Source organism: Macaca nemestrina, chromosome 6 (genome assembly GCF_043159975.1).
Source record: "Macaca nemestrina isolate mMacNem1 chromosome 6, mMacNem.hap1, whole genome shotgun sequence".
NCBI lineage: Eukaryota > Metazoa > Chordata > Mammalia > Primates > Cercopithecidae > Macaca > Macaca nemestrina.
In genome coordinates this window covers 64,332,652-64,357,373 of record NC_092130.1, presented here as the reverse complement: position 1 = coordinate 64,357,373, position 24,722 = coordinate 64,332,652, and the positions used below count along the sequence as shown (strand labels likewise).

The following is a 24,722-nucleotide window of genomic DNA, read 5'->3' as shown; positions in this document are numbered from 1 at the left end:
TTTGACAAATCTGACAAAAACAAGAAATGGGGAAAGGATTCCCTATTTAATAAATGGTGCTGGGAAAACTGGCTAGCCATATGTAGAAAGCTGAAACTGGATCTCTTTTTACACCTTGTACAAAAATTAATTCTAGGTGAATTAAATACTTAAATGTCAGACCTAAAATCATAAAAACTCTAGAAGAAAACCTAGGCAATACCATTCAGGACATAGGTACGGGCAAGGACTTCATGACTAAAACACCAAAAGCAAAGGCAACAAAAGCCAAAATGGACAAATGGGATCTAATTAAACTAAAGAGCTTCTGCATGGCAAAAGAATCTACCATCAGAGTGAAGAGGCAACCTACAGAATGGAAAAAAATTTTTGCAATCTACCCATCTGACAAAGGGCTAATATCCAGAATCCACAAAGAACTCAAACAAATTTACAAGAAAAAAAAAACAACTCCATTAAAAAGTGGGCAAAGGATATGAGCAGACACTTCTCAAAAGAAGATAATTATGCAGCCAATAGACACATGAAAATATGCTCATCATGACTGGTCATCAGAGAAATGCAAATCAAAACTGCAATGAGATACCATCTCACACCAGTTAGAATGGTGATCATTAAAATGCCAGGAAACAACAGATGCTGGAGAGGATGTGGAGAAATAAGAACGCTTTTACACTGTTGGTGGGAGTGTAAATTAGTTCAACTAATGGGGAAGACAGTGTGGTGATTCCTCAAGGATCTAGAACTAGAATACCATTTAACCCAGCAATCCTATTACTGCATATATACCCAAAGGATTATAAATCATGCTGCTATAAAGACACATGCACACGTATGTTTATTGCAGCACTATTCACTATAGCAAAGACTTGGGACCAAACCAAATGTCCATCAATGATAGAATGGATTAAGAAAATGTGGCACATCACATGGAATACTATGTAGCCATAAAAAAGGATGAGTTCATTTCCTTTGCAGGGACATGGATGAAGCTGGAAACCATCATTCTCAGCAAACTCTTACAAGGACAGAAAACCAAATGCCGCCTGTTCTCACTCATAGGTGGGAATTGAACAATGAGATCACTTGAACACAGGGCGTGGAACATCACACACTGGGCCCTCTTGGGGGATGGGGGGCTAGGGGAGGGATAGCTGTAGGAGAAATACCTAATGTAAACGACGAGTTAATGGGTGCAGCAAACCAACATGGCACATATATACCTATGTATCAAACCTGCACGTTGGGCACATGTACCCTAGAACTTAAAGTATAATAAAAAATAAAAAGCTAATTTAAAGCCTTTGTCTAGTTTTGTCTAGTGTCTGACATTCCTTAGGCACACTTATTGACTGCTTTTTTCCTGCTTATGGGCATACTTTCTTGCTTCTTTGCATGTCTCATAATTTCTTTGTTGGAAACATGACATTTTACATAATGTGACAACTCTGAAAATCAGATTATCTTTCTCCAGGGTTTCTTGTGGTGGCCACTGATGTCCTTGCTCAGTTTGGTTAGTAGTCAACTAATAATTAAACAGAGATTTCCTTAAGTGCCTAGGACCAATAAGTCATCTCCCAGTCTTTGAGAAGGGGCTCTGTGTGTGTGCTGAGGCATCCCATCAACAGTTAGCAGGCAATTGACAACTCTACCTTAGTCTTCATATCCAGCTCTAGCAGTGCTTCAAGGTTAGCTAGAAGTGAGAGCTTAGGGACTTTTCAGGTATTTCCCGAGTACATATACAGTCCTGGTCATATGTATAGTTCTATATATGTATATGGTCTTACAGATTTTCAGAGATACTTTGGAGCTTTTCAAAGCCCCCTACAGATATCTCATTCCTGAGCTTTTCTTTTTAAGCTTTTTAATGAGTTTATTATTTACCCCAGTTGTTTGTCCATCTCAGGTAGTTGCAATGCTAAACAACTGCCTCTTGTTTTCAACCAATGACCCTGAGGAAAGGCTGTTCACACTGCATGAACTCTGAGTATATCAAATAAAGACAGCCTTGTAAATGAGGTCTTCCAGGAAATTACCAAATAGTTCAAATAATGACAATTCTGTGAGGCTTTAAAGGGACTCAGACACCTTTCTGCTCTTTCCAGTAGCTGCCAGTTTTTGATGTGGTGATGAAGGTCTGAAATTCTCTCTGGAACCTCCCAGGTTGTTTTTTAAACTTGATGGTTTGCAACTGGACTTATGGGTCTGAAAAACTTGGCTTGATTACTTAAAAGACTAGTAATTTCACCTTTTGATACTGCCTTTGCAAAAATTCTAACACTGGGAAAATTATGACAGTGAAAGAGATCTGACCTAACCAACTCCATCTTGCTTCTAACCTCCAGTCTGTCCCTGTTTATTCCTGAGCATAGGCCAAACTAGCTTTGAGAGAAACTTAGTTTATAGGTTAACTTTGAAACAAAGATAATAATAACTTCCTCATGAAATAAACCTCCTTCTTACCTAGAGACCACACTGTCTTTGTAAGACTAATCAATTAGCCATAATATAAGAAATTATTGTTTCAGGAGTCATGCAGCTAGAGGCCATAAGATTCTGAACCTCCCCAGTTGCTCCTAGGCATAACATCACTATTGCAAAACCTAAAATTGGTGCTTGAGATGTTTTTTGGACCCTAAGTTCTGAGATACTAGCTGGTGCCACCCAGACTGGTAATTTGGCCTAACCAGTTTTGCAATCCTACCCAGGAAAAGAAGACAGCAAGAAGAAGCCACTTTGACTTGACAGCATGAAGTCAGCCCCTATGAAGAAGAAGACAGCATGAAGTCAGCCCCTATGACTTCATCTTTGATCCGATCAATCAGCACTCCCTACTCCCTGATCCCTACCAAATTCTCCTTAAAAGCCCTGGTCTCCAAATGTTCAAGGTGACTGATTTGAGTAATAAAACTCTAGTCTCCCATTTAGCTGTTTGTCTGTGAATTAAATTCTTTCTCTACAGCAATTCTCCTGTCTTGATACATTAGCTCTATCTGGGCAGCGGGCAAGGAGAACCCATTGGGGCATTTCACTATAAGGTCTTTCTAGAAAAGATTCCTCTCACAGAGATTGGTAGCTCAAGTTGGTGACACAGCATGGCCATTTGTGCAAATAAGGGCTCTTCTTTCTTTGCACATTGGATGTCTCTCTAACCTCCGGTACTTGCCTGTACTCTCTTTCTCTTGCTATGCCGTATCCTTTGCCTTTAAATAAACACCTATATGAATATACTCTGTGGAGTCTGGTGAATCCATGCAAATAACCAAACTGGGGAAATCTTTGCAATGGTATGTCTGTACAATATAATACTATACAGCTGCAGAAAAGTATGTGAAATGTATCTGTGGACTGATATGAAAAGATATCTAGAATATATTGTTAAATGAAAATGCAGGTGAGGAACTACAATATAGTATACTGTTTTTCTTGTAAGAAAGAGAGAAATACAAGGGCATATAATTCTATTCTCTTGATTTGCATGAGGAAACACTGGAAGTTTACACAAAAAAAATACTATTAAAAATGATTAACTATGGAAGTGGTGGAAGCAAGATATCTTAATGTATAAATTTTCATATTGAAGATACTTGCACACACATGTTTATAGCAGCACAATTCAGAGTTGCAAAATCATGGAAGCAACCCAAATGCCCATCAATCAATGAACGGATAAAGAAACTGTAGTGTATATATACAATGGAATACTACTCAGTCATAAAAAGGAATGAATTAACAGCATTTGGAATGACCTGGATGAGACTGGAGACTATTATTCTAAGTAACTCAGGAATGGAAAGAGACTATTATTGTAAGTGAAGTAATTCAGGAATGGAAAACCAAACATTGTATGTTCCCACTGATATGTGGGAGCTAAGTTATGAGGATGCAAAGGCATAAGAATGATATAATGGACTCTGGAAACTTGCAGGAAAGAGTGGGAGGGAGTGAAGGATAAAAGACAACAAATATGGTGCAGTGTATACCACCTGAGTGATAGGTGCACCAGGATCTCACAAATCACCACCAAAGAACTACTCATGTAACCAAATACCACCTGTATCCCCAATAACTTATGGAAAAATAATAATTAAAAAGTAAAAAAATTTCATATTGTTTTGATTTTTGAAACTTATATTACCCACTCAAAAAATTAAAATTTCAGAGTAAACAAAAAAGAAAAGAAAAATCAAGTTATGTGGTCTAAGAGATATAATAAAATATTATAGGGTTTCATAATAAGTACCAAGAAATAAAGATGGCAAAATAATAGACATGCCAAAGTATAAACATAAACAACAAAAGTAAACAGCAGCACAAGATACAAAGCTGAAGTTTTACCTGGGTAGCATGTTAAAGGATTATTGCTTTAGTTCAGGATTTCTGAACAGCAGCACTAATGACATTTTGGGCAGGATACTTCTTTGTTGTGGCAGGCTGTCCAGTGCATTATTAGAGGACAGCTAGCCTCTACCCACTAAATACCAGTAGCACTTCCTCCCCTGAGTTGTGACAACCAAAAATATCTCCAAACATTGTCAAATGAGGTGCTGAGAGTGGCAAGGGCACAAAAATTATGCCCAGGTGAGAATCACCGTTTTCATTGCTCTGAATAAGCAGATTTTCTGAGCAGCTCTAGAAAATGTTTTCCTAGCAACTGGTCTATATTCCCGAACTACTTTTTCATTGAGATGTCAAATATTTCATATAATACTTTTCCAGTTCTTTATTATTATAATCTTGACTCAACCAGTATGTTATTTTGCAACGTCTTTGGAGTGACATGATTTATCAGAAATATTTTCCCTTTAATAAGATACTTGAACTGCTGAATCATTTGGTGGGACTATTACTTTGAAACTTTTTGTGTGGAAGCCAATCTCTATTTCTTTAATCATATTAGAAAAATAGAATTAAATGCTAATGTCCATATACAATTAATGTACTTAATTGAGGAGAATACCTTTAATATGTTTGAAATAATAGTGTTACTGACTACCTTTCTTTTTTATCTTTCCTTGAGTGTCTGGAAATCCTTCGAAATCCTTCAAGAAATTGTCCACGGGTTGTTAAGGCCAGTAATTAGTTAATTAGTGCCACAGCTGTCACAATCCCAATCTGAACATGATCTAAACTGAGATGCCCCTGCTAGCGCAGTAGCTCACAATTCTGGCAGCACAACTTGTGGTAGGTATATAGAAATAGATGGAGCTTCTCCCTCAGCTGTATTCATGATCTTCTGAGAGTGATGCATGTGGTCATAATTATTTTTAAATATAATCCTTAAGTTTCTGAAGAAAGCAAATCCAAAAAAATAAGTCATATGGTCTTAATGTGGACTGGTCCACAGATTATAGCACAACTATCTGCGTGAGCTTGATGCCAAATCTTCTTCCACTTCCCTGTCTTATTCCAGAGGGTGATGGTGGTGGTGTTCATGTGATTCACTTCAGTTGAAGGAACAAGAAAGCACGCATTTCCCAGGAGAATCACCATGGTCCACCCCATCTCCGAACACAGGCGAAAGGGGTTCCTCATTGAAAATGAGATACAGTCAAAGCAGTAGTAAAGCGAACACCGTTTTATAGCTGCTATGGAAAAAAATTATTGTATTTTCGCTGTAACACACACACACACACACACACACACACACACACACACACACACACACTCTGCAGTCTCAAGACAGGATAGTTTAAAATCTTCAACTTGCAGTGGGATCTAACTACCTTCCCTTCCGTCCCCAGTGCCTCCTGATGTTTGCAATCTCATTTCCAATTCACCAGCGTGCATGAACGCAGACTCCAGATCCAGCGCAGAGCCAAGAATTCGCTCAGGGGCACCAGCTAAATAGCAAACATATGCCATGTCAAACATGTGAAAGCTTCAGCGACTAGGGTACTGCCGGAAAAACCAGTTCCAGCCCAGAAATTTCTAGGTGGAAACACTGACCGCCAAGTTGTTTTATTCTCTTTGCTTGATTCAGGCCGGTTTTGAAAGCAGGTGTCCCCTCTACCCCAGCTGCAAGAAGGGAAATCCCGGCCCCCGGCAGCTGCAGAGCTAAGAAAAACTATCCCGCCACCCCTTCCTGTGGTAACGTGGTCCTAACCCTGCTCTGCCCCACAACCCCACTTCACCCGGAGACGCAGACGCCAGGCTACCTAGCACTTAGTCGCCTCTTCCTCCAGCCTGGTTTTATAAGCTCTGGAAACCAGGACGTTGTTTCCATCTTCGCCTTCGCTGCCTGGGCCGCATGCCTCCCGGGCTTATTTAGGAAGCGACGTTAGGGCTACACTTTTGGCTCCAGAAATTTGTTCAGACGGCGCAGCCGACGCCCTGCAGGGTCATTTCCCAACGCATTCCCAAATATCCTGGTCCTCTAGCCCTTACCACCCCCTAGCACACGAAACCCCGCCTGGCGGTGAAGCAGGTGTGTTGCTGGTGGCTCGTCGCTGGCTTGGAGATAGAGGTGCTCCGTACCTGTCCCCTTTCTGACACCACCTGAAACCGTACCGGGGCACATCCCTCATCCAAATATCCACTTTTAAGGTGTACGAATTCGAGTTTGGCCTGAACGCCCCCTCCCCGTGCCGACCCTGGAGGCATCTTCCGTGGGGTCTTTCTCTTCGAACCCAAAGGGGTAAGCTCCTGGGTGCGCCAGGTCCGCCTCTTCCCTGGCGCTGGCAGGGGGCGGGAGTGGATAGGCTGGGACCTGTGTCTGATTAGCTGGGAGGGGGAAGCCATGGTCCCAACCGCTGTCTGCTGCGTTCCAGTCCGTCCAGGCTCTTCCAGGAGGAAGAGGCACGTTACAAGAGAGGAGGGGCAGGGGTCCCAGCACTGAATACCCTGGCCGGGGTTTTGACAGCTGCCACAGTCTCTGAGCTCCTGCCTCGCGCCCGAAGCCGGTGCCTGCCATGGGGCCCCCTTCCAACTCAGGCTTCTATGTGAGCCGCGCGGTGGCTCTGCTGCTGGCGGGGCTGGTAGCCGCCCTCCTGCTGGCGCTGGCCGTACTCGCCGCCTTGTACGGCCACTGCGAGCGCGTCCCACCTTCTGGGCTGCCTGGACTCGGGGACTCGGAAGCCGAGTCCTCCCCTCCCCTCAGGCAGAAGCCGACGCGGACCCCGAAACCCAGCAGTGCACGCGAGCTAGCGGTGACGACCACCCCGAGCGACTGGCGACCCCCGGGGCCCTGGGACCAGTTACGCCTGCCGCCCTGGCTCGTGCCGCTGCACTACGACCTGGAGCTGTGGCCGCAGCTGAGGCCCGACCACCTTCCGGCCGGGTCTTTGCTCTTCACTGGCCGCGTGAACATCACGGTGCGCTGCACGGTGTCCACCTCTCGCCTGCTGCTGCATAGCCTGTTCCAGGACTGCGAGCGCGCCGAGGTGCGGGGCCCCCTGTCCCCGGGCACTGGGAACGCCACAGTGGGCCGCGTGCCCGTGGACGACGTGTGGTTCGCGGTGGACACTGAATACATGGTGCTGGAGCTCAGTGAGCCCCTGAAACCTGGTAGCAGCTACGAGCTGCAGCTCAGCTTCTCCGGCCTGGTGTATGAAGACCTCAAGGAGGGACTCTTCCTCAACGTCTACACCGACCAGGGCGAGCGCAGGTAAGGGCTGTACAGCCCGTGGCCCCTTTCGGCCCCCGCCCCTGCGTCCCGGTGCAGGCTGCGGGTCCAGCTGACTACCATGTCCAGGTGCGCGTCTGCTGCCTTTTCCAAAGAATCCCCTTGCGACGTTTTATTTATTTGTTTATTTATTTATTTATTTATTTATTTATTTAATTTTTATTATTCTTTAAGTTCCAGGGTATATGTGCACAACGTGCCGGTTTGTTACATATGTATACATGTGCCATGTTGGTGTGCTGCACCCATTAACTCGTCGTTTACATTGGGTATATCTCCTAATGCAAACTCTCACAAGGATAAAAAACCAAACACCTCATGTTCTCACTCATAGGTGGGAACTGAACAATGAGAACACTTGGACGCAGGAAGGGGAACATCAGACACCGCGACGTTTTCTTTCAAAGCCAAACAGAGGGCGAGCGCCTCCTTTCTCCCTTTTCCTAAAACCTTACTCCGAATAAAGAGACGGCGGAGACCGCGGTCCTTCCTCTGGCCAGTTTTCAATCCTGTATCTGCTCATCCAGTTTGCTTCTATTGCTGCCCCTTTTTAGGTCGCTGGTACCCCAGAAGCTTATCGTTTTCTTCAGAAAGCACCTTTCCTCTCTTGCAGGAAATTTCTTCACCCCATTCAACAAACCCCTTGCCCCTCAAATGTTGGTCCTTGGACCAGCAGCAGCGGTAAGGGAGCTTGTTAGAAATGCAGACATGTGTTCTTTTTACACTCATTTGAGCTAATATCTCCTACACGGGAAGTTTCCTGCCCCTGCACAAGAAGAATTGTCTCTTTCCACGCTCTGAGACCACAATACTGTCCTCCGGCGAACGCCGGGGAAATAGCTTAAGTGGGAGACATTAAAATTTATTTTTTTTCCAACCGGCGATCTCTTTGTCCACTCACACACTGGTGGAGCATTTGCGCCGAACACAACTGCATGTACTTTGCCCTTTATTATTAGAGAAAATGTTCTCAGATGTTTTCTGAGGGAAAGAATCCCACTAAATTACACCCTACACCATCTCCTGCACTACTTTCAAAATTTCAAAGGTTTTTAAAATAAATTTAAAGAGTTGCTCTCGTGGATGTATAATCTATAACTTTTGTTTTTAAGGGCAGCGTGCTTGGTTTTTCTTTTAAACAATACATCAATGCTTGAAAAACTAGTTTTGAAGTTTTCTTATTCAGATGATGTGTTACTCAACTTGTGAAGGAATCTTTTGAAATTACTGTGTAGGTCAGGGTGCAAAGTATTTCAGAGGAGAAAATGGAAACACTTTACCTACATATCTGACTTTTTTTTTTTTCTTGCTGTAGGTCGGTAAATCCTCCTCTGTTCACCTACCTCTTCCTTGGTCCTGTTTCAGTGGGACTATGGCCCAGACAAGCTTGCAAAAATGGGAAAGGAAAGTCCCATTCAATTTTTCTATTGTGTTGCTAACTCTAGTGTTAACTAGAAACCATATTTTCAGAACATTAAAATTCAAGCAAGAAGAAATCTTAATAAAGTTCTACAGATGTTCATAAACCAAGGTTAGTCTCCAAAACTGTGATGTTTTGGAAGAGTTGTTACTCTCTGGGTCTCTGCTTCTGAAACCACAAGGAAAAGACAACTAAGGTTAAGCTAGAAGCCAGAGTCATGAAGAACCTGCAACAGAAGGATGGCTTGTGGTACACCAGATTCTGGGAGCCCAGCAGGCCTAAGTTTGAACCTGAGCTGTGTCAATTGAGCTAGTCTCTTAACCTCTCTGAGTCTGTTTCCTCATTCACAGAGTAGATACAATAATTGTCAACTATTAGAGTACTGTGAGAATTAAATGAAAAAGGGAGTACTCAGTGACACATACAGCCTGGGTAGTGGTAACTGCTATCCTTAGGTCAGATTATCATTATGATCAGCTTCTTTGCTATCTAAACACGGAACCTGCCAAGTTCCTGGTATATATGAGTCTAAGAAGAGTCCCAGAGGAGAAGGCAAAGCTGGGGAGTGGGGAGTTATTGCTTAGTGGGTATAGATTGTAGTTTTGTAAGATGATAAGAGTTCTGGAGATAGATTGACAACAGTGTGAATGTTCTTAACACTACTGAACTTATACACTTAAAAATGGTTAAAGTGGTAAACTTTATGTTATGTGTATTTTACTAGAATTAAAAGTTTTTAACAAGCAAAAATAAATTATAGATCAGTGAGTTTAGAATGGAGTTTAGAAATTTATATGTTTTGACAATTGTCTCAGTTAATTCTGATGCCTACTATAGGCACCTGATATGGTTTTGTTGTGTCCCCACCCAAATCTCATCTTGAATTGTAGTTCCCATAACCTGGTGGGAGGTAATTGGAAAAAGGGGGTGGTTTCCTCCATGTGGTTCTCCTGATAGTGAATGAGTCTCATGAGATCTGATGGTTTTATAAGAATCTGACATTTCCCCTGCTTGCACTCACTCTGTCTTGCTGCCCTGTGAAGAAAGTGCCTTTCTTCCCCTTTCTTCCCCTTCATCTCCTGCCATGACTATAAGTTTCCCAAGGCCTTCCCAGCCATACAGAACTGTGAGTCAATTAAACCCCTTTTCTTTATAAATTACCCAGTCTTGGGTATTTCTTCATAGCAGCATGAATACGGACTAATACGGTATCTCATCCTTTTTTCTAACTTTTTATTTTGAAATAATTATAGATTCACCAGAAGTTGCAAAGATAACATAGAGAGGTCCTAGGTGCACTTCATCTAGTTTATCTTACATAATTATAGTATAATATCAAAAGCAAGAATTTGACATTGATACTATGCATAAATATGTTTTTATGTCATTCATCATATGCATATATTTGTGCAAAAACTACCATAATAAAGATACAGAACTGTTCCACCTTAAAGATCATTCCCATACTTCTTTATATGCACTCATGCCACTCCCTAATCATCTCTAACTCCTGACAACCACTAATCTGTTCTCCATCTTTGTAATTTTGTCATTTTGAGAATGTTCTATAAATGAAATTATATAGCATGTGACCTTTAGAGACTGGTTTTTCTAACTCAGCATAATGCCCTTGCGATCCATCCAAGTATGCATCAATAGTTTGAGTCTTTTCATTGCTAAGTACTATTCCATAGTATGGATGTATGAAAGTTTATTTAGTCATTCATCTATTGAGCGGTATTTTGGTTGTTTCCAGTTTTTGGTTTTACAAACAAATCTTTTATGAATAATTGTGTCCAGGTTTTTCTCTTTAAGAGGCAGGATCCCTCTATGTTGCCCAGGCTAGCCTCAAACTTCTGGCCCCAAGGGATCCTGCTATCTTTGCCTCCCAAAGCACTTGTACAGGTTTTTGTATGAACACAGTGTTCATTTCATTGGGACAAATGTTCACAATTATCATTGCTGGGTCATGAGGTAGTTGCATGTTTAGTTCTTAAGAAATTGCCAAATTGTTTTTCAAAGTAGCTATACCATTTTATATTCCTACCAGCAATATATGAGTGATAGAGGTCCTCTGTATCATGGCCATCATTTGGTTTTGTCACTATATTTTAGCTGTCCTGATAGGTGTATGGTAATATCTCATTGTGGTTTTAATTTGCATGTCTCCAATGACTAATGATGTTAAATGTCTTTTTGTGTGCTTATTTGCCATCTGTGTATCAGTCAGTGAAATGTCTTTTCATGCCTTTTCCTATTTTCTGATAGATTTTATTTTTTACTGTTGAATTCTGGAAGTTCTCTATATATTCTAGATCTAAGTCCTTTGTGAGTTATATATCATTTGCAAATACGTTCTCCCAGCCTATAGCTTGTCTTTTCATCATCTTAATAAGGTCTTTCAGAGAATAAAAGTTTTAAATAAAAGTTTCAATTTAATTTGGATGAAGTCCAAATTGTCTCATTTTTTTTGTTTTTCCCATATACTTTTTTTTTTATTAATTATACTTTATGTTCTAGGGTACATGTGCACAATGTGCAGGTTTGTTACCTATGTATACATGTGCCATGTTGGTGTGCTGCACCCATTAGCTTGTCATTTACATTAGGTATATCTCCTAATGCTATCCCTCCCCCCTCTCCCCACCCCAGGACAGGCCTCGGGGTGTGATATTCCCCTTCCTGTGTCCAAGTGTTCTTATTGTTCAATTCCCACCTATGAGTGAGAACATGCAGTGTTTGGTTTACTGTTCTTGCAATAGTTTGCTGAGAATGATGGTTTCCAGCTGCATCCATGTCCCTACAAAGGACGTGAACTCATCCTTTTTATGGCTGCATAGTATACCGTGGTGTATATGTGCCACATTTTCTTAATCCAGTCTGTCACTGATGGACATTTGCATTGGTCCAAGTCTTTGCTATTGTGAATAGTGCCGCAATAAGCACTATTGTGCATGTGTCTTTATAGCAGCATGATTTGTAATCCTTTGGGTATATACCCAGTAATGGGATTGCTGGGTCAAATTCTAGTTCTAGATCCTTGAGGAATCACCACACTGTCTTCCACAATGGTTGAACTAGTTTACAGTCCCAACAACAGTGTAAAAGTGTTCCTATTTCTCCACATCCTCTCCAGCACCTGTTGTTTCCTGACTTTTTAATGATCACTATTCTAACTGGTGTGAGATGGTATCTCATTGTGGTTTTCATTTGCATTTCTCTGATGGCTAGTGATGACAAGCATTTTTTCATGTGTCTGTTGGCTGCATAAATGTCTTCTTTTGAGAAGTGTCTGTTCATATCCTTTGCCCACTCTTTGATGGGGTTTTTTTTTTTTTTTTGGTAAATTTGAGTTCTTTGTAGGTTCTAGATATTAGCCCTTTGTCAGATGAGTAGATTGCAAAAATTTTCTCCCATTCTGTAGGTTGCCTGTTCACTCTGATGGTAGATTCTTTTGCTGTGCAGAAGCTCTTTAGTTTAATTAGATCCCATTTGTCCATTTTTGCTTTTGTTGCCATTGCTTTTGCTGTTTTAGACATGAAGTCCTTGCCCATGCCTATGTCCTGAATGGTATTGTCTAGGTTTTCTTCTAGGGTTTTTATGGTTTTAGGTCTAACATTTAAGTTTCTAATCCATCTTGAATTAATTTTTGTATAAGGTGTAAGGAAGGGATCCAGTTTCAACTTTCTACTTATGGCTAGCTAGTTTTCCCAGCACCATTTATTAAATAGGGAATCCTTTCCCCATTTCCTGTTTTTGTCAGATTTGTCAGAGATTAGATGGTTGTAGATGTGTGGTATTATTTCTGAGGACTCTGTTCTGTTCCATTGGTCTATATCTCTGTTTTGGTACCAGTACCAGGCTGTTTTGGTTACTGTAGCCTTATAGTATGGTTTGAGGTTAGGTAGCGTGATACCTCCAGCTTTGTTCTTTTGACTTAGGACTGTCTTGGCAATGCAGGTTCTTTTTTGGTTCCATATGAGCTTTAAAGTAGTATTTTCCAATTCTGTGAAGAAAGTCATTGATAGCTTAATGGGGGTGGCATTGAATCTATAAATTACATTGGGCAGTATGGCCATTTTCACGATATTGATTGTTCCTATCCATGAGCATGGAATGATCTTCCATTTGTTTGTGTCCTCTTTTATTTCATTGAGCAGTGGTTTATAGTCATCCTTGAAGAGGTCCTTAACATCCCTTGTAAGTTGGATTCCTAGGTATTTTATTCTCTTTGAAGCTGTTGTGAATGGGAGTTCACTCATGATTTGGCTCTCTGTTTGTCTGTTATTGGTATATAAGAATGCTAGTGACTTTTGCACATTGATTTTGTATCCTGAGACTTTGCTGAAGTTGTTTATCAACTTAAGGAGATTTGGGGCTGAGACGATGGGGTTTTCCAAATATGCAATCATGTCATCTGCAAACAGGAACAATTTGACTTCCTCTTTTCCTAATTGAATACCCTTTATTTCTTTCTCTTGCCTGATTGCCCTGGCCTGAACTTCCAAAACTATGTTGAATAGGAGTGGTGAGAGAGGGCATCCCTGTCTTGTGCCAGTTTTCAAGGGGAATGCTTCTAGTTTTTGCCCATTCAGCATGATATTGACTGTGGGTTTGTCATAAATAGCTCTTATTATTTTGGGATATGTTCCATCAATACCGAATTTATTGAGAGTTTTTAGCATGAAGGGCTGTTGAATTTTGTCAAAGGCCTTTTCTGCATCTATTGAGATAATTATGTGGTTTTTGTTTTTGGTTCTGTTTATATGCTGGATTACGTTTATTGATTTGCATATGTTGAACCAGCCTTGCATCCCAGGGATGAAACCCACTTGATCATGGTGGATAAGCTTTTTGATGTGCTGCTGGATTTGGTTTGCCAGTATTTTATTGAGGATTTTTGCATCAATGTTCATCAGGGATATTGGTCTAAAATTCTCCTTTTTTGTGTATGTGTCTCTGCCAGGCTTTAATATCAGGATGATATTGGCCTCATGAAATGAGTTAGGGAGGATTCCCTCTTTTTCTATTGATTGGAATAATTTCAGCAGGAATGGTACCAGCTCCTCCTTGTACCTTTGGTAGAATTCGGCTGTGAATCCGTCTGGTCCTGGACTTTTTTTCATTGGTAGGCTATTAATTATTGCCTCAATTTCAGATCCTGCTATTGGTCTATTCAGGGATCCAAATTCTTCCTGGTTTAGTCTTGGGAGAGTGTATGTGTCCAGGAATTTATCCATTTCTTCTAGGTTTTCTAGTTTATTTTCATAGAGGTGTTTATAGTATTCTCTGATGGTAGTTTGTATTTCTGTGGGGTTGGTGGTGATATCCCCTTTATCATTTTTTATTGTGTCTATTTGATTCTTCTCTCTTTTCTTCTTTTTAGTCTTGCTAGCATTCTATCAATTTTGTCAATCTTTTCAAAAAACCAGCTCCTGGATTCATTGATTTTTTTGAAGGGTTTTTTGTGTCTCTATCTCCTTCAGTTCTGCTCTGATCTTAGTTATTTCTTGCCTTCTGTTAGCTTTTGGAAGTTTTTGCTCTTGCTTCTCTAGTTGTTTTAATTGTGATGTTAGAGTGTCAATTTTAGATCTTTCCTGCTTTCTCTTGTGGGCATTTAGTGCTATAAATCTCCCTGTACACACGGCTTTAAATGTGTCCCAGAGATTCTGGTATGTTGTATCTTTTTTCTCATTGGTTTCAAAGAACATCTTTATTTCTGCCTTCATTTTGTTATATACCCAGTTGTCATTCAGGAGCAGATTGTTCCGTTTCCATGTAGTTGAGTGGTTTTGATTGAGTTTCTTAATCCTGAGTTCTAGTTTGATTGCACTGTGGTTTGAGAGACAGTTTGTTATAATTTCAGTTCTTTTCCATTTGTTTAGGAGTGCTTTACTTCCAACTAATTGGTCAATTTTGAAATAAGTGCGATGTGGTGCTGAGAAGAATGTATATTCTGTTGATTTGGGGTGGAGAGTTCTGTAGATGCCTATTAGGTCTGCTTGATGCAGAGTTGAATTCAATTCCTGGATATCCTTTTTAACTTTCTGTCTTGTTGATCTGTCTAATGTTGACAGTAGGGTGTTAAAGTCTCCCATTATTATTGTATGGGAGTCTAAGTCTCTTTGTAAGTCTCTAAAGACTTGCTTTATGAATCTGGGTGATCCTGTATTGGGTGCATATATATTTAGGATAGTTAGCTCTTCTTGTTGAATTGATCCCTTTACCATTATGTAATGGCCTTCTTTGTCTCTCTTGATCTTGTTGGTTTAAAGCCTGTTTTATCAGATACTAGGATTGCAATCCCTGCCTTTTTTTGTTTTCCATTTGCTTGGTAGATCTTCCTCCATCCCTTTGTTTTGAGGCTATGTGTGTCTCTGCACATGAGATGGGTTGCCTGAATATAGCAAACTGATGGGTCTTGACTCTATCCAATTTGCCAGTCTGTGTCTTTTAATTGGAGTATTTAGCACATTTACATTTAAGGTTAATATTGTTATGTGTGAACTTGATCCTGTCATTATGATGTTAGCTGGTTATTTTGCCTGTTAGTTGATGCAGTTTCTTCCTAGTATTGATGGTCTTTACATTTTGGCATGTTTTTGCAGTGGCTGGTACCGGTTGTTCCTTTCCATGTTCAGTGCTTCCTTCAGGAGCTCTTGTAGGGCAGGCCTGGTGGTGACAAAATCTCTCAGCATTTGCTTGTCTGTAAAGGATTTTATTTCCCCTTCACTTATGAAACTTAGTTTGGCTGGATATGAAATTCTGGGTTGAAAATTCTTTTCTTTAAGAATGTTGAATATTGGCCCTACTCTCTTCTGGCTTGTAGAGTTTCTGCCGAGAGATCCACTGTTAGTCTTATGGTCTTCCTGTTGTGGGTAACCTGACCTTTCTCTCTGGCTGCCCTTAACATTTTTTCCTTCATCAGCTTTGGTGAATCTGACAATTATGTGTCTTGGAGTTGCTCTTCTTGAGGAATATCTTTGTGGCCTTCTCTATATTTCCTGAATTTGAATGTTGGCCTGCCTTACTAGGTTCGGGAAGTTCTCCTGGATAATATCCTGCCGAGTGTTTTCCAACTTGGTTCCATTCTCCCTGTCACTTTCAGGTACACCAATCAGACATAGATTTGGTCTTTTCACATAGTCCCATATTTCATGGAAGCTTTGTTAATTTCTTTTTACTCTTTTTTCTCTAAACTTCTCTTCTCGCTTCATTTCATTCATTTGATCTTCAATCACTGATACCCTTTCTTCCAGTTGATCGAGTCAGTTACTGAAGCTTGTGCATTTGTCATGTATTTCTCGTGTCATGGTTTTCATCTCTATCAGGTTGTTTAAGGACTTCTCTACATTGGTTATTCCAGTTAGCCTTTCGTCAAGTCTTTTTTCAAGGTTTTTAGTTTCTTACGCTAGGTTTGTAATTCCTCCTTTAGCTTGGAGAAGTTTGATTGTCTGAAGCCTTCTTCTCTCAACTCTTCAAAGTCATTCTCCATCCAGCTTTGTTCCATTGCTGGTGAGGAGCTGCATTCCTTTGGAGGGGGAGAGGCACTCTGATTTTTAGAATTTCCAGCTTTTATGTACTGCTTTTTCCCCATCTTTGTGGTTTTATCTACCTTTGGTCTTTGATGATGGTGACATACAGATGGGGTTTTGGTGTGGATGTCCTGTCTGTTTGTTATTTTCCCTTCTAACAGCCAGGACCCTCAGCTGCAAGTCTGTTGGAGTTTGCTAGAGGTCCACTCCAGACCCTGTTTGCCTGGGTATCAGCAGCAGAGGCTACAGAAGAGTGAATATTGCTAAACAGCAAATGTTGCTGTCTGATCGTTCCTCTGGAAGCTTCGTCTCAGAGGTGTACCCAACCCTCTGAGGTGTGAGGTGTCAGTCTGCCCCTAGTGGGGAATGTCTCCCAGTTAGGCTACTCAGGGGTCAGGGACCCACTTGTGCAGATGGTCTGTCCATTCTCAGATCTCAAACTCCATGCTGGGTGAACCACTATTCTCTTCAAAGCTGTCAGACAGGGATATTTACATCTGCAGAGGTTTTCGCTGCCTTTTTTTTTTGGCTATGCCTTGTCCTCAGAGGTGGAGTCTACAGAGGCAGGCAGGCCTCCTTGAGCTATGGTAGGCTCCACCCAGTTCGAGCTTCCCGGCTGCTTTGTTTACCTACTTAAGCCCCAGCAATGGCAGGCACCCCTCCCCCAGCCTCACTGCCACCTTGCAGTTAGATCTCAGACTGCTGTGCTGGCAATGAGGGAGGCCCCGTGGGCATGGGACCTTCTGAGCCAGATGCAGAATATAATCTACTGGTGTGCCATTTGCTAAGACCCTTGGTAAAACCCAGTATTAGGGTGGGAGTGACCTGATTTTCCAGGTGTTGTGTGTCACGGTTTCCCTTGGCTAGGAAAGGGAATTCCCTTTCCCCTTGCACTTCCCAGGTAAGGCGATGCCTCACCCTGCTTCGTCTCTTGCTCGTTGGGCTGCACCCACTGTACAACACACCCCAGTGAGATGAACCCGGTACCTCAGTTGGAAATGCAGAAATCACCCGTCTTCTGTGTCGCTCACACTGGGAGCTGGAGGCTGGAGCTGTTCCTGTTCAGCCATCTTGGTGCCCAGTTTCCAGTTTGTCTAGTTTTTAATGGGTCATGCTGTTGGTGTCATGCCTGAGACCTCTTCACCAAGCCCTAGGTTCTGCAGATTTTCTATATTGTCTTCCAAAAGTGTTTTACATTTAAATCTATAATCCACTTTGATAATTTTTTAAGATGTTATGTTTAGATTGGGGTTAATTCTTTTGCCTCTGGATATCCATTTTTTTTCCAGCATCGTTTGTTGAAAAGACTATCCTCCCACTATTGAATTGCTTTTGCACCTTTGTCAAAAATCTGTTGGCCACACTATTACTGGATTCTCTATTCTGTTCGTCAACATAGGTGTTGATTCCTCTGCCAGTACTACATAGTCTTGCTTACTGTAGCTATACATTAAATCTTGAAATTGTCTTCTTTTTTTGGAATTGTTTTAACTATTTTAGTTCCTTTGCCTTTCCTTATGTATTTTATGATATTCTTATATATAGCTACTAAAAATCTTATTAGGCTTTTGATAGGACCTATGTTAAACCTTTATGTAAATTTAGGGAGAATTGATAGCTTTGCTATCCTTAATCTTCCATTCTCTGAGCATGAAATGTCCATTTATTTAGATCTTTGATTTATTTCATCAGAATTTTATCATTTTTAGCATACAAAGTCTACATGTTTTGTTAGATTCACACTCAAATATTTAAGTTTATTTCAGAAATAGTATATGGTATTATATGTTTAATTTTGGTTTTCTACATGTCTGTTGCTACTATATAGAAAAACTGCTTTGTATGTTGATCTTGTATCCTGTTCCCTTGCTGAACTCATGAGATCTAGAGCTTTGTGTTTTTTATTTTGTAGAGCCTTTGGAATTGTCTACATAGACCATCATGTTGTCAACAAATAGAGACAGTTTTATTTCTTCCATTTCAATCTATCTGCCATTTATTTTCTTTTCCTGCTTTATTGTGTTGGCTAAAACTTCCAGCACTATGTTAAACATGAGTGGTAAAAATGAACATTCTTGCTTTTTTCTCCTCATTTTAGGGGGAAAGTTTTTAGCCTTTACTACTGAGTATAATATTAAATGTAGGTTTCTGTATATGTTTTTTATCAAGTTGAGAACGTTGTCTTCTATTCATGTTTTTTTCTGAGAGTTTTTTTTTTTTGCATGAATGCATGTTGAATTTTTCTAACACTTTTTCTGCATAAATTGATATAATCATGTGATTTTTTTTCTTCTTAAGCCTGTTAATATAGGTATTATATTGATTGATTTTTGAAAATATTGAGACAGCCTTAGTTCTCCAGCCTCTTTTTTTTTTTTTTTTTTCAGAGATGGGATCTCACTCTGTCACCCAGGCTGGAGTACAGGAGCACAATCATAGCTCACTGCAGCCTCAAACTCTCAGGCCCAAGTGATCCTCTTGTCTCAGCCTCCTGACTAGCTAGAAGGACAGGTGCCAATCTAGTCCCCCACCCTTTTTTTTTTTTTTTTTTGAGACTGAGTCTCCCTCTGTCACCCAGGCTGGAGTGCAGTGGCGCAATCTCAGCTCACTGCAAGCTCCGCCTCCCAGGTTCACACCATTCTTCTGCCTCAGCCTCCCATGTAGCTGGGACTACAGGGGCCCGCCACGGCACCTGGCTAAGTTTTTGTATTTTTAGTAGAGACGGGGTTTCACCGTGTTAGCCAGGATGGTCTCGATCTCCTGATCTCGTGATCCACCCTTCTCGGCCTCCCAAAGTGCTGGGATTATAGGTGTGAGCCACCGTGCCCCGCCCCCCCCCCCCTTTTTGATAAGAGCACTTGCTATATAGTAGAGGAGAGTGGACAGTCCTTATAATGCAGGGAGGAAGGTGGGGGAAGACAGAGAAAAGAACAAATGGAGAAGGCAAGAGTCTACTTTCTCCCCTCCTCCTTCTGACAAGGTATAACCCTCAGACAAATTTTTCTACGGAAGCAATTTTTCAGTAAGTATTCCCAGGAAAAATCAACTGGAGAATGGGCAAGCGCGACTGAGAAACGAAGGAGGCCAAGCTGGGATATGCAGTTAAACAAAGTCCCATGGAGGAAAGTTCTATAGAGTGTGACTGGTTATCCAAGATGTGACTTCGAAAGGAATTACAACCAGGCTCAGAGACCTGGCCATTCAAGCAGTAGCCCAGATGAGGGCCCCATCATCAATGGAAAGCACTAAACCTTGACTATTATGAAGGAATGGTTCACAAGTCACACCATCTGATGAATTCAAAGTCTTCCCCTTTCAAGAGGCCTCTTTCTTTCCCCTTTCTCAATATAGCCTTTGTGTACAGGAGGAAGTGTCTTAGTTCTCATGTCTTAAAGAAATAAGAGAGCCCTGGTTTATCCTGTTTTGGGGTTCACTGAGCTTCTTGAATCTGTGAATTTAAGGTTTTCTTCACATTTGGAAAAACTTTCAACCATTATTAATTTTTTTTCCTGTTTCGTACTTTTTTTCTCCTCTTATTCTGGGACTTCGATTACCTGTTAGGCTGCCTGACATTACAGGCACGTCCTGAGGTTCTTTTCATTGTTTTTTAGTATGTTTTCTCTGTGTGTTTGATTTTGGATAGTTCCCATTGTTCTGTCTTCAATTTCATTAATTATTTTCATCTGCAGTGTTTAGTTTGCTTTTAGTCTCATCCAGTGAAATTGTCATTTAAGATATTGTAATTTTTGGCCTGGTATGGTGGCTCACGCCTGTAATCCCAGCACTTTGGGAGGCTGAGGCAGGTGGATCATGAGGTCAGGAGATCGAGGCCTGGCTAACACAGTGAAACCCCGTCTCTACTAAAAATAAGACAAAAAATTAGCCAGGTGTGGTGGCATTTACCTGTAGTCCCAGCTACTCAGGAGACTGAGGCAGGAGAATGACTTGAACTTGGGAAGCAGAGATTGCAGTGAACTGAGATCATGCCACTGCACTCCAGCCTGGGCAACAGAGCGAGACTCCATCTCAAAAAAAAAAAAAGATACTGCAATTTTTATCTTTAACATTTCTACATTCTTATATCTTTCATACCATCGTTCATACCATTATCCTTGAGCATATTATACATATTTATAATAGCAGTTTTAATGTTCTTAGCTGCTAAGTTTAGCATCTCTGTCATTTTTTGTTTTGTTTCTATTGACTTCTTTTTCCTGGGTTATCATGCACATTTTCTTGCTGCTTTGTATTTCTAGTGATTTTTAAAACAACTTTATTAAAGTATAACTGACATACAATATACTGCACATATTTAAAGTGTAAAACTTGGTAAGTTTTGGCATATGTATACATATGTGCTGGTGAAACCACCACTACAATCAACATTAATAAACATATTCATCATGTCCAAAAGTTTCTTCTGCTCTTTATAATCTCTCCTTTCTACATCACTGTAACCTTCTTATCTTCAGGCAACTATGGATCTGCTTTCTGTAGATTAATTTGCATTTTGTAGTGTTTTATATGAATAGAATCATACAATATGTACTCTCATGTCTAACTTCTTTCGTTCAGCAGAATTACTTTGAAATACATTCTTTTTTTTTTTTCTTTTAGACAGAGTCTTGCTCTGTCGCCAGGATGGAGTACAGTGGCACAATCTCAGCTCACTGCAACCTCCGCCTCATGGGTTCAAGTGATTCCCCTGCCTCAGCCTCCCAAGTAGCTGGGATTACAGGTGCACACCACCACACCTGGCTAATTTTTTTTTTTTTTTGTATTTCAGTAGAGATGGGGTTTCACCATGTTGGCCAAGATGACCTCGCTCTTCTGACCTTGTGATCCACTCGCCTTGGCCTCCCAAAGGGCTGGGGTTACAGGAGTGAGCCACCACGCCCATCTGAAGTACATTCTTTTTGTGTGTGTCAGTTCTTTTGTATTACTGATAGCATTTCATTATATTGATACAACACAATTTGTTTATCCAACAAATTACCAAGACATTTTGGTTGTTTTCAGTTTTGAGCTGTTTACAAATAAAGCTTCCAGGAATACTCATATACAAGTCTTTTTATGAATTCATTTTTCTTGAGTAAATACCTAAGAGTGGAGTGGTTAAATCATATGAATATTTAGTTTTTTAAGAAAATGCAAAACTGTTTTCCAAGAAATTTGGTCATTTAAAATTTTTATCAACATATGGGAGAATTCTAGTTGTTCCAAATCCTTATCAGCACTTGGTATTGCCAGATTTTTTCATTTTAGCCATTCTAATAGGTGTATAGTGTTCTTTATTACGGTTTTAATTTATATTTTCCTAATGACTAAAAATGTTGTGCATCACTTCCTGTAACTATTTGTCATCCGTGTATTTTAGCAAAATGTCTGATAAAATCTTCAGTCCATTTTTCTCTTGCGCTGTTTATTTTCTTACTGTTGAATTTAGAGAGGATCTTTTCTCAAATACATGATTTGCAAATAATTTTTCAGTTGTGGCTTGTCTTTGTATTTTTTTAATAGTGTCTTTCAAACAGCAGAAGTTTTACATTTTAATGAAGTTCAGTTTATCAATGTTTCCTTATATAAATATCAGGCTTTTGGTGTTGTATCTATGAAAACATTGTCTATCCCAAGCTCATACAAATTTTCTTCTATGCCTTCTTTCAGAAGTTTTATAGTTAGATGTATGATCCATTTTGAGTTAATTTTTGCATATGGTGTGAGGTATGGATTAAAGAGTTATTTGCATATGGGCATTGAACTGTACCACTGCCATTTGTTAAAAAGTCTATGCTATCTGTACTGAGTTGTGTCTGTACTTTTGTAAAAAAAGTCAGTTTTTCATATATATATGGTATATTTTTTGATTGTCTAGCCTGTTCTATTGATCTATTTGTGTATTTTTATGCCAATTCTGTATTGTCTTGATTACTGTAGCTTTATAATAAATCTTGAAACTAGGTGTTATTCATCTACCAACTTTTTTCCAGTTATTTATGATATTCTAGGTCCTTTGCATTTCCATATTAATTTTAGAATTAGCTTGTTAATATATATTAAATAAAGAAAAAAAAGCACCTGCTGGGATCTTGACTGAGATTATGTTGACTCTATAGAAAAATTTGAGGAGAATTCAAATGTTAAAAATATTGAATCTTCTAACCCATAAATATGGTATATCTCTCTACTTATTTAGGTCTTCTTTACTCAGTTTTGAGCTGTTACAAATAAAGTTTCCAGGAATATTCATGAATAAGTCTTTTTATGAATTCAGTTGTAAATTCAAGTATTTTTATTAATTCAGATGAAAATTTGCATGAGCTTGGGATAGACAATGTTTTCATAGATACAACATCAAAAGCTTGATATATATAAGCAAACATTGATAAACTGGGCTTCACTAAAATGTAAATCTTCTGCTCTTTGAAAGACACTATTAAAAGAATACAAAGACAAACCACAACTGAAAAATAGGTTCATAACTATTTTATGAATTCAGGTTTTATATTTTTTACTGTATATATCTTGCACATATTTTGTCAGATTCATTCCTAGATATTTTATATTTTAAATATCTATTGTTAATGATATTTTTTAAAATTCCAATTTCTAATTGTTTGTTGCTAATTAATTTTTGCTTATTGATCTTGTATGCTACAACTTTGCTAAATCACTTCTTCATTTAGCATCTTTTTATTTTAAAAAAAGCTTTTAATTTTCCATTAAATTCTCTATGTATGTTGTCATACTGTCTTGAATAAAGACAGTTTTACTTCTATTTAATTTTGATGCCTTTTATTTATTTTTCTTGCCTTATTTCAATGTCTAGAGCCTCTAATACAGTGTTGAATAGAAAAAGTAATTAAATATATTCTAGTCTCATTTCTTATTGTAGGGTGAAAGCATTCAGTCTTCCACCATTAATTATTAATTATGATTTTTCCTGTAAGGTTTTTTCTTTTTTGGTAGATTCTTTTCATCTCATCATGTTGAGAACATTTCCTTTTATTTATAATTTTCTGAGAGCTGTGATCAGGAATGGATGTCATATTTTTTCAAATGTGTATTCTGCATCTTTTGAGATAATTATATAGTTTTTATTACTTAATTTGTTCATATGGTAAATTAATTTGATTTTCTAATGATAAACTAGCCTTCCATTTTTTTTTTTTTTTTTTCAGTGTCTCACTTCTGGTACCCAGGCTGGAGTGCGGTGGTGCAATCACAGCTCACTGCAGCCTTGACTTCCAGGGCTCAGGTGATTCTCCTACCTCGGCCTCCTGAGTAGCTGAGACTACAGGCACATGCTGCCATGCCTACCTAATTTTTTGTATTTTTAGTAGGGATAGGGTTTTGCCATGTTGCCCTGGCTGGTCTCAAACTCCTGAGCTCAAGCAATCCATCTCCCTTGGCCTCCCAAAGTGTTGGAATTACAGGCATGAGCCACTGCACCCAGTCTACCTTGAATTCTTGAAATAAATTCCAGTTGCTCTTGATGCATTAGCCTTTTTATATATTATTAGATTTGATTTGCTAAAAATTTTGCTTAGAATTTTTGCTCTATGTTCATGAGACTTATTGACTTGTAGTTGTAGTTTTCTTGCAATGTATTTGTCCGATTTTGATGTCAAAGTAACACTGGCTTCAAATATTGCATTCAGAAGTACTCCCTTTTCCTTGATTTTCAGAAAGGATTTATATAAAATTGGTAATATTTCTTCCTTAACCATCTGATTGAATGTAACGCATGAGGCTACCTGGGCCTGGAAATTCTTTGTGGGATGGTCCTTAACTATAAGTTAAATTTATTTAATAGATACAGGGCTATTTAGGTTATCTATTTCTTCATTAGTATACTAAGGTAGTTTGTCTCTTTCTAGGAACTCATCCATTTAATCAAAGTTGCCAAATGTATAAGTACAAAATTGTTCAAAATATTTCCTTATTATTTTAAACATCTATAAACTCTGTAGTGACATCACCTCTTTTATTCCTGATATTGGAAATTTGTGTCTTCTCTCTTTGGGAGCTGGAGCCCTTATCTAGTACCACTCTAACACTTACTAGTTGTCTAACCAGTTTCTTCAGTTTTCATAGGTTTCTTCTGCTTCTAATATTCAATAATTTTATTTGGTCTGCCTTG

The 24,722-nt window shown here is 39.6% G+C and overlaps 1 protein-coding gene across 1 annotated transcript in view; it reads left to right on the top strand.

Moving 5' to 3' along the window:
• The first annotated feature begins 6,906 nt into the window (after nt 1-6,906).
• The window catches only part of LOC105500008 (laeverin), a 73,574-nt gene continuing 55,758 nt past the window's right edge, over nt 6,907-24,722 (top strand). Inside the window, exon 1 of the mRNA XM_011772912.2 lies at nt 6,907-7,606. Coding sequence (XP_011771214.2) covers nt 6,912-7,606 — 695 coding nt within the window. The 5' untranslated portion in view covers nt 6,907-6,911. The remainder of the gene's footprint in view (nt 7,607-24,722) is intronic.